The sequence below is a fragment of the Alternaria triticimaculans genome (assembly GCF_023758025.1).
Source record: "Alternaria triticimaculans strain BMP 0046 chromosome Unknown scaffold_1, whole genome shotgun sequence".
NCBI classification, from domain to species: Eukaryota; Fungi; Ascomycota; class Dothideomycetes; order Pleosporales; family Pleosporaceae; genus Alternaria; species Alternaria triticimaculans.
The window spans coordinates 3,172,331-3,187,120 of NW_026055958.1; the positions used below are offsets into that span (position 1 = coordinate 3,172,331).

The following is a 14,790-nucleotide window of genomic DNA, read 5'->3' on the forward strand; positions in this document are numbered from 1 at the left end:
ACTACGACATGGTGAAGCAGGCATGGAGCGTCGCGACGATGGACGGTGACATCGCAGGCCCACTTCCCCGGTCGCTATGCCTCGGCTTCTTGTGGGGAAGCCACGCCGGCGCACCATCACCTCCGATTCGCTATCCATCAGCACCACCGACTCTGACAGTTGCTTGGTAGATTGCTATTAACGTGCCATTTTATACTACAATACATCTATTTGTATACATGCGTCATCATGAGACGGTCGGCGTACTCCAAATCTCATGACAAGGCCACACAGCAACTCAGAACACTTCCCACAAACTGACTTTCCCGTCTTTAGCTCCTGCAGCGACCCAGTGTTTAAGCTTCGACTGCTCCTCACGGTCTCTTTGCCGCTTGTTGACAGCCCCATCTCCGCGACCTATCTCATCTTGTGTAAGAATCTCACCGAATGCAGTGGAGTAGACTCCTTCCTTGTGCCACTTCAGCACGGCAACTTCCTTGAGCGTCTTGGTGCTGTATATGCGGATCCGTGAGTCCCAACCACCGGTAATCAGAAGCCTGCCATCCGAGCGGACACGGAGCGACTGTTGACCTGCGTGTTTGGTGTCTGTTGTTTTGTACGGGGCTTGTAAGCTGACCACTTTCTGGACTGGCGGAGCAGGCTTGAACTTCGGTAGCGGTGCGGCCGACGAAAGCAGTGAAGATAGACCGCTGGGTGTCGCTTTCTTGGAGCTCGGCTGATCAACAGTTTGCTTTGTGAATAGATTTGAAGACGGTACGGGTGGGTCGTTGTCTTCTTTACCCGGAATGGATGGCAACTCCGGTATCTGATGCTTGGCTACTATAGCATCTGCCGAGGATGTGAAATAGAAGTCACCCTCTGGCGAAGCGTCCAATGACAGAATCGGCTGAGAATGGGGTTGACTGAGGTATACAAGCTGGGCAGTCTCTACGCTCGTGTCGGGGTGTTCTTCAGCCAGCTTGAAGGCTGCAGTGACCCCGCCTTCATACCCTGCGAGCAGGAGAAGTCTCTGCGTGGCTCTATTACGAACAAATCTCACGGCCATGACCATGCCTGTTTCGACGGTTCGTATCTGTGGGATCCTGACCTTGAGTAGCTCACCAGGGAAGCTATACACGTCGATCACCTTGTCGTCTGTTGACGGGACTGCCACAAAGATGGAGTCATCCTCTGCGACAGAGGCTGGAGGATGCTGATAGCCCATGGAGAAGGAGCAGAAGTTGAGAGTGTTGACGGGAAGCGAATGAAGAAGCCACGGTTTGGGCGTGTGTTCTCGGTTCCCATCTTCAGGTAATGTTGATGAAAGCTTCTCTGTCTCGTCTTCGAGTGCAAGTCGCCAGACTCTTATTCTGTTGTCCCGTCCATGTCTGTATCCGCGATCTGATGTTAGTAGAGCTCGTCAGGCAGACGTGGGCTAGTCTTAGGGTGATTGGTGGTTTGCTACAGTGACACGCACGTTATGATCTTTGCATCTCCCCATTGGGCGAAGCCTAGGATGGGGCCATCGTGAGCTGGCCAGACAGCAGTTGGTCGCTTCGTCTGAACATTCCAGAGGACGACCCAGCCATCCGCGTCGCCCGTCAACAAACGGCTGTTCTGACGAACAAACAAAGTTGCGTGGATGTGCGAGGCATGGCCGCGGAGAATGGCAGTGGGCTGTGCCGGTGGGAGCGTGGCGGTTTGGCGCTCCAGGGCCATGGGCAAGCTGAGGTGTTAGTTTCGGGCAGGCCGGCACGAGAGACGATCGTCGAGAAGCGATGGTGGGGCCAGTGATGAGCGGTTGATTGTCGGGTATACAACGCGAACGACAGGTACATGCGCGCTTGAAACGGCTGCCTGCTGGGCGTTCCCTTCTCAGACGATGCTTGGTGCTAAGGAGCTGAGCTTTAATCGATTGCTGCAGCAGAAGTACGAAACAGCCATGTTGACTGGTATGGAAGAAGGAGTATTCGTTTCCTCGCAGCTTAGGAGTACATGTGGAGGCGCCGGCAGGTGTTCCAGGGTGGCAGGTGCTATGACAGTGCAAAGATTGCCGAGACGGACAGGGATCTATTCTGGTCTTGAGCTTGTTCGCAAAACTCTACAAGATTAGACGAGTGAAGGTGCAGCCAGTCAGCATGCCATGGAGCGTCGAAGCTGCTCGGGCGCAATGCACCTGCACAAGCCGGTTGGGCATCATCTGGATACCTGCAAGATGTGACTGTCTCTTCAGCAGCGCTGGGGTAGTGCCAAGATGCTGCCTGCGCCACGATGGGTAGCTCTTCGCACGAACTGCCACGAGAAAGCTAGTGCGCTGGGCAATAGGGCTCGCTACAGCAATGATGCACAGCAATCGAGGGTCCGCGGGACGGGAAGAAGAGTTTCCATGCTACGTCGCCGAATGTCACGACGCATCCAAGCCGGCGCGCGCATCATTACCGGGAGGGCGCGCACATCATGGCGTCGCACCCCGGACTGGCGCACACCAAGGCCCAGACGTCTCCCCGAAGGCGCATTTTGTCCAGCTCTGCCGTCTTTTATCGCGGGATCGTCGTGATACTCGTCCACCTGTCCAGACGCTGACGACCGAAAACCCGGACAGTGTCTTGTTTCAGAGTGCAGCTGTCAACGTTACAGGCGCCTCGGTCCCCAGCCCTCGCGTGCACCTGCCCTTGCGACGCTCCCTGCCAGGACGTCCACCATCTCCTATCGTTCGTCATCGCCTGCATGTACGCCAGCCCGCTCAGGTATAATCCAATATTCCGCCTTTCCTCACGACTCGCTGCTGCTACTTGTTTGCTTCTGTCCCGCCAAAAGCACCCTCGACTCCCATGACTTTCCTCGCCCACCCCTCCACCTAGACCAGCGCGTTCCTGCATATCATCCGCGACCGAACGCCTGCACACGCCCTCTCGACGGCCAATTCACAAGACCTCCTATCCCTGCGCCCTCTCGACACTTTTGCATTCGCACCACGACGACGGATCCACGCCTTTGTGTCTCTTTCCACTATTGTTCAATCACTGCCATTGCAGCCGCCCTACTGCGAATCTTGCGAATCTTACGTTGCTGCGTCGCGTCCCGTCGAAACCGAGCTGTCAGATCACGGCGGTCCTCGACCAACCCCACATCTCCAACCGCGACTACTCGACGATTGACCACCAGATCGAAGTGGAGGGATCGACAGACTTGGCCCACTGCGCGCCCTGTTACGGGGTCGTGATCGCCCTGCCACGGCGAACGACGGCGCAACGCCTGTCCCCGAGCGAGCGTCAGCATGGCCAACACCGCTACACCACCCTCCAACAATGACTCGCCCACGAGCAAGCCATTGCCCTCGAGAAAGAGAGCCAGCGATGCCACGCCCGACGACAAGCCTAAGAGGACTCGTACCGGCTGCCTGACATGCAGAGAGCGCCATCTCAAGTGCGATGAGACCAAACCGACTTGCAACAACTGCCTCAAGTCCCAGCGCGAGTGCAATTGGGGCAAGAAGCTCAACTTTCTCGACACCACCTGCGAGCGGAATGCATACCTGATCCCCCAAGGCATCGACTATCAGATCGCTTTCATGGACGAGTCGCGGACCATTGCTTCGGAATATGTGGGCGGGCGAGAAATGTATCCAGTAGAGGACATGGACGCACATGTTCATATGGGCAGCAACGGCTTTGGCATGGGACCGCCAGCTTCGTCGCGCCAGCACATTCCTCCCATCCAGGGCATCGCACAGGAGTCGTACCAGCAAGCGCAACTCACCTACAACTTCGACCCACAGCGGACCCAGCACCAACACGGGCGTTCAAGTAAGTCAACAGTCTATTCCAGCTCTCCGTGCTGACTCTATAGTATCGAGTTTCTCAAACGGCCCAACACCGTCCCCGTACACGATGGAGCATTCGGCCAGTCCCGGACCCCTCCCCACGCGCGACTACCTGAAGAGCCAAGAGGAGGTATTATACATGCAGGTTTTCGTCGAGGAAATCGGCATTTGGATGGACAGCATGGACGCACACAAGCACTTCTCGCGTCTGCTACCCTTCCATGCGCTCAACGAGCCTATGCTGTTACACGCCTTCCTCGCATGTGGTGCACGACATCTTGCCCTTGTTAATCCCAAGTACAGCGAGGAGAAAACACTCCACTATTACGATGTAGCCACACGCGACCTTCTGCACTCTCTGCAGGACCCCGACCGCGATACCATTCTATGCGCTACCACTGCGGTAATACTCAACGTATACGAAATCATGGGAGAGCGTGCGCTACAACGGATGAACCACATCGCGGGAGCTCGTGCTCTGATCAAAGAGTGCCGCTGGAACGCTAGGTCAACAGGCATCGGAGCCGCCTGTTTCTGGCTGAACGTCGGCATGGAGATACTGAGTTGTCTGCACTTCAACTGGCAGGTCGCTTGGGACCCCGACGAGTGGGGCATCGAGATGGACTTTACACCAGAGACTGAGTCAGGCAAGGAAGAAGTCTGGACCCATCGTATTCTCTATGTCGTTGCAAGGATATGCAACTTCCGTGCATCGATACCGCGCAACCAGGAAGTCGCCAGGCAGACCTTGCAGGAACGGCACAACGAGTGGCTTCGGCTGAAAGACATGACCGACAGGTGGAACGAGAACATACCACGCACCATGCACCCAATGGCATATCTGTACCCCGGACAAACAATATCCGGTTCAGCGTTCCCCGAAGTCTGGCTAATCAAGCGAGCATCGATAATAGCGCGGCTCTTCTACCATACATCCCTTGTCTTGCTCGCGCAGATCAACCCGCTACAGGGCCCTAGCGAACCCGACATGTGGGCCATGCTCGAGCAAAACTCCAAGTTCATCTGCGGTATCAGTGCACACGTCAAAGACCGTGGGGTTGCCAGCGTAGCGCTAAGGTCTCTTGCCATTGCAGCTGAACCGCTTACAGACCGACGCGAGCAGGAAGAAGTCCTCCAGATATTCGATAAGATCAGGCAAGAAACGGGCTGGCGTGTAGGCTTCGTCAATACAGAGCTGAAGCAGAAGTGGGGCTGGGATACGCCGCAAACCCAGGACCAGAAGCCACAGCAACAACCTCCGCCTCCGCCACCCCCACAACAGCAGCAGCAGATGAATGGCCACATGCAGGAAGGCAGTGTTGTGTACCAGCAACAGCCTCAGGTCGTCGTTCAGCAGCAGATGCCGCAAGTCTCGGTTGCACCTGCACCAGTGCAGCGGCGGCCGACGGGCTTTGGTAACCCTCTGCTTGTAGCAGACTTCAGCATGCCACAACATCCTTACCAGACGCACTACGTGCCTGCAAACATTGTTCAGCAGCAGCAACCGCACACGTTACTTCAGCCGCCACTTACCGCAATGAACGGGTACGGCGGACAGCATTTCTTCTAAGCATCCTCAGCACGGCCTTCTTCCTTCCAGGATTGTATTACTCGGCACCTTGTTCTACCACATTTCTATACACAAAAGGCAGGCGTTTGGATCTTCCGTATCTCTACACGGCATGAGATACTTCTCTAACGATGTCATGAGTAGCATATATGCGATCACTAATAGCAAGACCACAAGGGTGGTATTTGGAGGCCAAATGGTATAAACGGGACTTTTGTAAATATATACCCTCTGTTTGAGCAAAACTTGGTGCAAACTCGCCGTCAGTATCTGGCCTTGTTTGCGTGTACAATCTATCAGCCATTGAATACTCAATTTCTCTATCCCGTTAGTGGATGGCGAGGAGACAGCTTGAACCCCAGGTTCACTCCCTTTCGCAACTGCCGTATGCATACACATCTCACTCGCATATCGCTCGGATCATAACCACTAGTACGAAACCCAATCTTCGCTTCGGCAAAGTTCCGTTTGGTGTGATGAAGTAGCTTCATCTGCTAGTCATTGCTAGGCCGCCCGTACCACCTGTCACTCAGCCCTAATACTAGCTGTTTACGCCACACCTGCTAGTGAGATCAATCTCGTCTTTTCTCTCTACATTCGGTAAAAGGGCATTCATATATCAACACAGCGTTCTATCTAGTCGATGCGAGGAGATGTGGGTGGGTTGCGGCCGTACAGTCAATTGTGCACATCGCATTACCCCTTTTCGAGGATACTGCATCACACCCAGTTGGTGCAGGATCGCAGTATGCTGCAGCCGTCATTGCATGTCGAGCCGCCGGATGATCTCCCTGAATCCCTGGGGTTCTTCGTGCGCGAGCCCGTCAAACATGTTTCGCTGTGCGCGCAAAGACCATGAGTAGTTCGTCGATCAGGTTCGCAACGACCGACACCACATCTCCACATACCAAACACGAACATGATTCTAGCAACGTCGCGACTCGCCTTATCCACAGCGCCATCTTGCGATTTATTCAATTGGTTGAATTTGCAACATGGTGGCGCTTTCCCCTGTGTTTAGCGAGTCAGGGGTGGAACCTGTGCCGCAATATGCGAGTTATACCCAAGCGCTCCAAGAGGGAACAAAGGAAATACGAACCAGGCATCCAGCCGCCAACTACGCCACAAAAGTGTCAGCTCATGTATTATCTTGGACAATGGCGCTCCTTCAGCATGTCAGCTCTGTCTCGTTTTCACCCCTCTTGGGAGTCGTCTTATTTCTTTTTTCACTATACCTAGGTATCATTCAACATGCATCGCGCATTCCGGGATGAGAAAGGCCTGCATTATGCGCCGAGAAGACATCACTCTCCCGTTGGACTAACTCGAAGGCGCAGTCGTCGCACGGTGCTTCTCGTAATTGCAGTCTGCTTCCTTGCACTGTACAGATTCCTTCTGCCACAACATCCCGGAATCGCCCTCAGTCCATCAGTCATCAATGACACATCAACCTCCGGGATACCACCCGCAACGGAAACCCCGCAAGGTGCTGAGACCCCAATATGTCCGGATTCGCCAATTGCAAACGATGTTCTGGTAGTTGTCAGAACAGGTGCAACCGAAGTTCTTGAGAAGTTACCCGTTCACTTCGAAACAACACTTCGCTGCGTGCCAGACTACATTGTCTACTCCGACTTAAGAGAGGAGGTTGACGGTCACCAAATACACGATGTTTTCGAAGGCATCAGTGACGAACTCAAAACTTCAGTACCAGAGTTTAAGCTCTACGATCACCTTAGAGCTCATGGAAGAGAGGGCTTGAAGAACACGACGCATCTCGGAAGCGGGCCAGGAGGATCGCTAGACAATCCGTCGTGGAAACTTGATCGATTCAAATTTCTACCCATGGTGGATAAGGCGCTCACATACCGTCCGAATGCGAAGTGGTTCGTGTTCATCGAAGCCGACACCTACATGGTTTGGCAGAATGTACTGCAGTACCTGAGCCATTTCGATCCTGATCAGGCACTGTATATGGGAAAGCACATGTACATCGGCGACACACTATTCGCACACGGCGGATCCGGTTTTGTACTCTCCTCCACAGCCATGCGCAAAGTAACAGAACGAAGAAACGCCAATCTCGCCGAGTACGACGCGTTCACAAACAAGAGCTGGGCAGGCGACATGGTACTAGCCACCGCTCTGCGCGAAGTCAACGTTCCTCTGTTCTGGGCATTCCCCCATTTCCAAGGCGAACCAGTATCATCACTAGACCACAACGTATCGAAGATAGGCCGAACACCATGGTGCTACGCCCCAATCACCTACCACCACATGCGCCCAAGCGACATCCAATCCCTATGGACCTTCGAACAGACCCGCCAACAGAACGGCAAAACCCAACTCCTTCACCGCGACGTCTTCAAAGAGTACATCCTCCCCCGCCTCTCCGCCAAACTCGACGACTGGGACAACCTATCCATGGACGTAGAACCCGACGACTCAGGCCCCTTTGAGAAATGCAAATTCATCTGCGAATCCAGAGCAACATGTCTCCAGTTCTCCTACGCCGCGGGCAAATGCTCTACATCCACCAGCGTCACACTGGGCGAGAGCGCAAAGACACGGTGTGTAGAGTATTCCAGCGCGGCGAGCAAGTGCATTCGCTGGCAGGAGGGGACACAGTTTGCGGGCTCGATTCAGTCTGGGTGGATGATGGATCGGTTGGAACAATACGTACTGGAGATGGATAGTACGTGTAGTGGATCTGAGAAGGAGAGGTGGGTCGCTTGAAAGAGAGATTAGCAAATGCGGAGTTCGAGCGAACCTCGCGCTATGTCGACTAGTTCATGCAGGGCAAAGAGAACAAAGAGTACGCAGCGCTGGTGCGCTTTAGCTTGAGAGCTACAAGGCTGCACATGCGGCGGCTTGGGAAGACCTTCGGCTGACGGTTCTGGACAAGAGCTACTGCGTTAGTACGCTTCCGATGGCAGATGCGGGGAAGTGGTGTTGGTCTCGAACGAGCAAACACTCTTACATCATCATTCGGGAGCTTGACTCCGTCCCGTATCACTATTCAATGATCAGGCTGGACTGACCTGGCGAAGAAGATCGTGATTGGGGTGGCGGAAGAGTGATTGCATGCAAGAGCAGAAGAGCACGAGGGAAAGATGGGTTCTAGGACGAAGAATGGCAAAGAGGCACGGCGATGTCTTAGCAATGAAGGGGGACAGAATTTCTGGCATATACGCTACTTCTGCAACGATCCATGCTGTAATGCTGGAGTGTTGGGAAGACCTTAGGTACAGGTCATATCTTACCATACCTCAAGTTTTTTGACGGGGACGTGCATAGGAAGAAATCGAGATATTGTTTAACAGATAACTTTCGATATATACATTACATTTGCATTTGCTTTAGTAGCAGCCAACACCCTACTTCGATGTGTCCAAGACATAGCGTCCAGCAATAGCACCCTTGTTCATCTTGTCATACACCATCTGGAGTTCAGAGAGACCAACGACCTTGAACGGAGCCTTGATCAAGCCGCGGCGGAAGAACTCGATAGCCTCTGAGCTGTCCTTGCGGTTACCGACGTATGAGCCTTGGATTCTGATCATCTTGATGACAGTCTCAAAGACGGGTGCCTTCAGGTAAGCGCCAGCGGGGAGACCAATGCAGATGACGGTACCGCGTGGGCGGACGTACTCGGCGGCTTGCTGGAAGGGCTTCTCGTTGACGGCAACGAGGATGACAACGTGGGGACCAAGACCATCGGGTGTTGCCTTCTGGACGTCGGCGACGAGGTTCTTGCTCGTGGAGAAGTCGACAAAGGCCTCGGCACCAAGTTCTCCGGTGCACATCTTCTTCTTCTCATCGCCAGTGTCGATGGCAATTGTTCGTACACCCATTGCCTTTGCGTACTGGCAAGCAAGCGAACCGAGACCACCACCAGCACCGACGATGGCGGCGAATTGGCCGGGCTTGACACCTGACTCCTTCAGACCCTTGTAGACGGTGATACCGGCACACAGGACTGGAGCAATGGCGGCGAGATCACATTCCTTGGGAATGCGGGCAACGTGAGCAGCCTTGGCGATGCAATATTGCTGGAAGGTACCGTCGACAGTATATCCAGATAGAAGAGGCTTGGGGCAGAGGGGCTCGTCTGCTTGCTGGCAGAAGTCACAAGCCAAGCAGGAACCGTTCAGCCACTTGACACCTTGTGACGAGTTAGTACTGATCGAAAAGACATGTGTATTCTTGTTCAGAAGTATCTCCAGAATATACACGCTAGAAGAGGAAACTTACCAGCATAGTCGCCGATCTCTACATCCGTGACGAGGTCACCTCGTGCGACGACGACACCAGCACCCTCGTGACCACCTACGAGAGGCAGCTTGGTGGCCTAGAAATAATTAGAATGTGACATCGGTACAAATAAGAGAAGTACTCACCAAAGGCCAGTCACCGTTCACAGCGTGAAGGTCAGTGTGGCAAACACCACTGTACTTGATGTTGACCAGAACCTCATCAGGGCCAGGCTGCTCGACGGGAATCTTCTTGTACTCGACGGGTCCACCGGTCTTCTGGATGACCTGCGCCCATTGCTCCTTGGGAATTTCAGGCATGTTGGCAAAGTTGAGTGAGTATGGTACGTTGTCGAAGGTGAGAGTGTTTGTAGTGGCAGATCGAGGATGTGATTGATGGTGGATGTCCTTGATTGTGTAGGAAGACGTACGCTTTATATACTTGTCGTCAGTGCCGAAAGAAGCTCAACGTTTTAACCCCACCTGGAGACCAACATGTCACTTTCGCCAGGGTCCGGATACATTCGCGCCTTCTTACAGGAAGCTACAGGCAATGCGTCCGTTCATCCACGCCAAGCCAGGTCTCCTGCTCAACACGTCGGAGTTGGACGATCACTGATGGACCTTGTTCATTGGTCAATCATCAGAGAAGTACACATGTACAGTGGAGCTCTGGAGGGGTACACGGAGGAGGATTGGATGATGGCTGGATCATGATGCATCGGCTGGGTGGGAGCGACCATAGCGCGAGCGCGAAGCATCCGTGGTAAGGCGAAAACTACTGCCGGAAATAGGAAAGTTGGTGTGGCCTGACTCTAGCGCATGTAAATCAGCTCAGGGATTATGGTTCGAGGCAAACCGTCGTTGAGTATGGTGTGAGGGGTGATTTGGAGGATGGTCGGCTAGGTGGGGTCAGCGCCAGGCTTCTAGCTTCTTTCGACAGAATATCTCCTGAGACTCGTTGCTCAGCACACAACGGCTACGGCCGGTGCCGCAAATAACCCAAGGCAAAAAATCGTTCTTGTTCAAGTGACAGGTGAACTGAAGGCGTGGATGGCAATGGTAACGTCCTACCCAGGCTCGGCCACAGTTCGGTTCAATCGCGCCTCGTCTCCATCTGGTCCCTCCACCGCATTACTCGACAGCTCATGTGAGAGCCCAAATCCACGTAAGTGTGCATTCGAGTTGATGAAACCTGCCAGTTGGGTCGGTCGAGCGCAAATTCCAAACGCTATTGCCAGATCTTCTGCGTAAGCTCTCCCAGCCACATGTAGCCGTGCATCTACATCTCCCAATTGAGGACCTCGAGAAAGCTAAGCGACCAATAAGAGAGTCTTAGCTCTGCCTCTAGACAGCTCCACCACACGCGGCTCCTGTCGTACTATGCGGGGGTTCTGGATGCCAGGAGGCGTGGGAATAGCGCGTCCGCAATCGCGGGGTAGCGGACACTGGCTTGCTCGCGTCAATCGAAAGCGGCCGGATGTTACGGAGCAAAGGGACGGTTGACGATGGATATCCTGTGAGCTCAGAAACACAGGCTCCGAGCGAGATCTGCGTTGGCTGGGAAAGTGAGGGGCTGGAGACCTAGTGGTAAAAAGCACAGGGATTCCCAGGTCCGGAGAGCGGTGGTTTTCCCTGGACTGGCTGTGCGGATGACGGGAGGGCGAAGGCTCGGAGACGCTCGCAACGTTGGAGCACAAGGCCCGTCTTATAAGTCGCATACATGAGTACCTTCATGACCTCTTGCGAACTACACGGCTGGTCGCGACAGGATGACAGGTCGAGTATGATGAACGACCAGCCTAATGCGGTCAGCTACGCTGCCCATCAAGGACTTAACTCGACCCAGACCATGGAACGACCGCCTGCTACAGTACCTAACGACTCATTACCATGGCGGTAGTACCTCATCTGAACGACGAAACTCAACGGCCTAGTCTTCCAAAGGTAGATAACCCCGAATTTGCATCACCGTTGGATATTCCAACTTACAAGGTAGGCTATGACAGGCTGCATGAAGACAAGGGACGCGAGTTTCACAGAATTCAATTGTGGTATCATTAATAGTCCGGAGCTTAAAAGCTCTCTCGTCATGAAATCATTACAACATAAGGCAAAGGGGCGGAAAAGCTTCAGTTGAGAACTGATGCCCCATATTCGTACGTCTCTATTGCACCATCACGTCGACAGCCTCACCATTGCCGTTGGCCGGCCGCTCGTCGGCGTCCTGCAAGCCAAGAGGTAGAACGGGAGGGATGTCCTTTTGAGCAGCTCGCGCCTTGGTCTCCGCCCACTGGCGTAGGCGCACTAAGCTCCTCATGCGTGACTCTCCATGTGCCCCCATGCTCGTGAGTATTGCCTCGTTGACCTTGCTCGCGACATGCCGACGGAGCGAAGGTTCAAGCAGTTCATTGAGCTCCTTCTGGAGTGTTCCAGGGGCGGCGGGGAGGAAAATGAGCAACGACATAGTAAGCTCAAGATCCTTCAGGAAGTCCGTGTTCGTAGCTGCGCGAGGAGCTAGCTGAGACGACGCGAAGCTAAGAGCGGGTGTGATGTCGGAGGCGGTAGAGGATGTGCATGCGCGGATGAGCTCGATGAGCTGCAGACGCAACAGCGCGAAGTGTAGCGATGGATCTGTGTCTAGAATCTGACTGGAAGTTAGCAAAGCCCAATAAAAGGTATGCGACATGAGTGAATTGGGTTGTTTGCAATCATATTAAGGACTGAAGGTTTGATTATCATCAAAGAGATTCTGCGTGGTGCATGAAACTGGATATAATCCTGCAAAGGGTGGACGAAGCGGGAAGAGGATGCGTACCTGAGGGTTTAGATCATTGATCTTAGTAATAGCGGTGTCAATGTCGCCAGCATGGATAGACCGTCGTATTTCTACGCGGGACTGTATGGACTCCTCTTCAAGAGGTAGCTGGATGTTGGCTTCCTTGGCGAACTTCTCAGCAGCCCTCGGGTAGCCTTCGCTGACCAGGTAGTCCATGATGACAAAGTTGATGTCCCTGAAGCGCATACGTTAGCTTGTTGATCGGATGCCAGACAGTGTAGCGCGCAGTGCAGCAGCTACTGCGAGATCAGAGATACAAGTTAACATGTTCTCCACACGTTGTTTCGGAGAGATTCCCAACTTATTTTGAAATCATCATGTGGAGCAGTAGCTGAGGCGGCGCGGACAGGTAGCAACTTACGTCTTGGACGGCTTGATGTCATCAATCTTCCTCTGGAAAGGATGCTGTGTTGGCGTTGCCGCCGACACCGAAACGGTAGATGAGCTCTGCATGATTGTTAGAGGGTGGTGAGTTTTGCGACAGCAGATGCGTTGGAGCTTACCATGGTGAAGCGAGGCGCTCAGCAAGCCTCAGCCGACGTCCATCAGTGAAGGATAGAGCTGCCCGACCGTTGGTCGAGTGTGCTGGCAGTCACGCAAAGCTTGGTGCGTGATGAGAGAAAGTTTGTGAGTGAAGGTTCGTGGAAGAGAAAGACTGAGCTTGCGAGCTTGGCAACGCTAGTGGGGTGGGTCGTTCTTATGTAAGCATGAGCCTAAGTAAAGAGCCGCCCGCTGCAGAAACCCGATCGTGCCGGAACCCTGCATACACCCTCGATATTATTCAGTCTTGCTATAAGAGGTGCGGTTTGGTAGAGCATGAGATAGCAGAAACACGGTCTCTTTTGGAAATCCGAAGAAATCACAAATATGGCCTCGGCAGGCCGCAAAACGCACTACGAACCGCCGTGGGGCAACGCGAGCATTATTGGTGTAGCTGGTAGTTCTGGATCTGGAAAAACTTCTCTGGCACTGGCGATAGTGGCATCTTTGAACTTGCCATGGGTTGTCATCCTGTCTATGGTGCGTACCAGCCTCGCACAGTGGGTCACGTGCTCCAATCAGCTAAGGACCACTGCATGTAGGATTCGTTCTACAAGCCTCTGACGCCAGAGCAATCTGCAGCGGCTTTCCGGAACGAATTCGACTTTGATTCGCCCGACGCTATAGATTTCGACATCCTGGTCGAGCGCTTGAAGGACATCAAGAGTGGCAAGGTGGCTGAAGTGCCTATATACTCTTTCCAAAAGCACGCCCGCCTTTCCAAAACGACCACGATCTACTCGCCGCACGTCATAATTCTAGAAGGCATATTTGCTTTGCATGACCAACGCGTGCTCGACCTCCTGGATCTCAAGATATTTGCGGAAGCCGACGCTGACCTGTGTCTCTCGAGACGTCTCGTACGGGATGTGAAAGAACGCGGACGCGACATCGAAGGATGCATCAAACAATGGTTCGCTTTCGTAAAGCCAAACTTCTACAAATATGTTGCGCCGCAAAGGGAGATTGGTGATCTTATCATTCCGAGAGGTATCGAGAACAAGGTCGCAATCACCATGGTGAGCAATCAGGTTCGACAGACGCTAGAAAGCAAGAGCATACAGCATCAAACGGAGCTGAAACGACTGGGCAAGATCGCGGAAGATAGTCCATTGAGCGATAATGCTATCGTACTGCAACAAACGAACCAAATCAAGGGAATGCACACCCTGTTACTCAACCCGACCACGTCGAGAGAAGACTTTATCTTCTACTTCGATCGCATGGTTGCGCTTTTGGTCGAGAAAGCTGCGGATTTCTTGCCTTTTGAATCACACAAGATCACTACGCCCCAGGACTACACGTACCAGGGACTCAAGAAGGCTGCGGAAATCAGCGCAGTAGTAGTCTTACGTGGTGGAAGCGCATTCGAAACGGGCCTTCGAAGAACCATTCCAGACTGCAGGACCGGGAGAGTATTGATTCAGACGAACTACAGTACCGGAGAACCGGAGTTGCATTACCGGGCTCTTCCCGAGAACATCGCAGAGCATGGACTGGTTTTAGTTCTAGATCCGCAATTCTCCACAGGTGCAGCGGCATTGATGGCGGTCAGGGTACTGGTTGATCATGGCGTACCGGAGAACAGAGTTGTCTTTGTGACATATACGGCAGGGCGCGTAGGTCTTAACAGGGTGTTGAGCGTGTTCCCAGACATCAAGATTGTGGTTGCAAGGCTGGGTCATGACGAAGAGGCGCGTTGGATCGAAACTAAGTACTTGGGATGCTGAAACGGGTGCGCAAATCACGTATAACGCAGGTAACGACGAGTTTGTTGAGATTGCGT

General features: G+C 53.5%; 6 protein-coding genes across 6 annotated transcripts; 3 read left to right on the forward strand and 3 right to left on the reverse strand.

Moving 5' to 3' along the window:
- Window positions 1–277: 277 nt before the first annotated feature.
- Window positions 278–1,698, reverse strand: J4E78_001056 (uncharacterized protein; the record flags this gene model as incomplete). The annotated part of the gene is made up of 2 exons (XM_049361717.1): window positions 278–1,367; window positions 1,457–1,698. 2 exons carry the CDS (start codon window positions 1,696–1,698, stop codon window positions 278–280), a joined length of 1,332 nt encoding a protein of 443 aa, XP_049227000.1.
- A 1,558-nt stretch (window positions 1,699–3,256) lies between these two features.
- Window positions 3,257–5,372, forward strand: J4E78_001057 (uncharacterized protein; the record flags this gene model as incomplete). Its single annotated transcript, XM_049361718.1, has 2 exons — window positions 3,257–3,785; window positions 3,829–5,372. 2 exons carry the CDS (start codon window positions 3,257–3,259, stop codon window positions 5,370–5,372), a joined length of 2,073 nt encoding a protein of 690 aa, XP_049227001.1.
- Window positions 5,373–6,623: 1,251 nt separating this feature from the next.
- On the forward strand, window positions 6,624–8,108 carry J4E78_001058 (uncharacterized protein; the record flags this gene model as incomplete). The annotated part of the gene is made up of 1 exon (XM_049361719.1): window positions 6,624–8,108. One exon carries the CDS (start codon window positions 6,624–6,626, stop codon window positions 8,106–8,108), a length of 1,485 nt encoding a protein of 494 aa, XP_049227002.1.
- Window positions 8,109–8,749: 641 nt separating this feature from the next.
- On the reverse strand, window positions 8,750–9,946 carry ADH1 (alcohol dehydrogenase; the record flags this gene model as incomplete). Its single annotated transcript, XM_049361720.1, has 3 exons — window positions 8,750–9,537; window positions 9,627–9,723; window positions 9,773–9,946. 3 exons carry the CDS (start codon window positions 9,944–9,946, stop codon window positions 8,750–8,752), a joined length of 1,059 nt encoding a protein of 352 aa, XP_049227003.1.
- A 1,846-nt stretch (window positions 9,947–11,792) lies between these two features.
- J4E78_001060 (uncharacterized protein) lies at window positions 11,793–12,917 on the reverse strand (the record flags this gene model as incomplete). The annotated part of the gene is made up of 3 exons (XM_049361721.1): window positions 11,793–12,272; window positions 12,444–12,639; window positions 12,826–12,917. 3 exons carry the CDS (start codon window positions 12,915–12,917, stop codon window positions 11,793–11,795), a joined length of 768 nt encoding a protein of 255 aa, XP_049227004.1.
- A 414-nt stretch (window positions 12,918–13,331) lies between these two features.
- Window positions 13,332–14,734, forward strand: J4E78_001061 (uncharacterized protein; the record flags this gene model as incomplete). Its single annotated transcript, XM_049361722.1, has 2 exons — window positions 13,332–13,484; window positions 13,547–14,734. 2 exons carry the CDS (start codon window positions 13,332–13,334, stop codon window positions 14,732–14,734), a joined length of 1,341 nt encoding a protein of 446 aa, XP_049227005.1.
- Window positions 14,735–14,790: the final 56 nt, after the last annotated feature.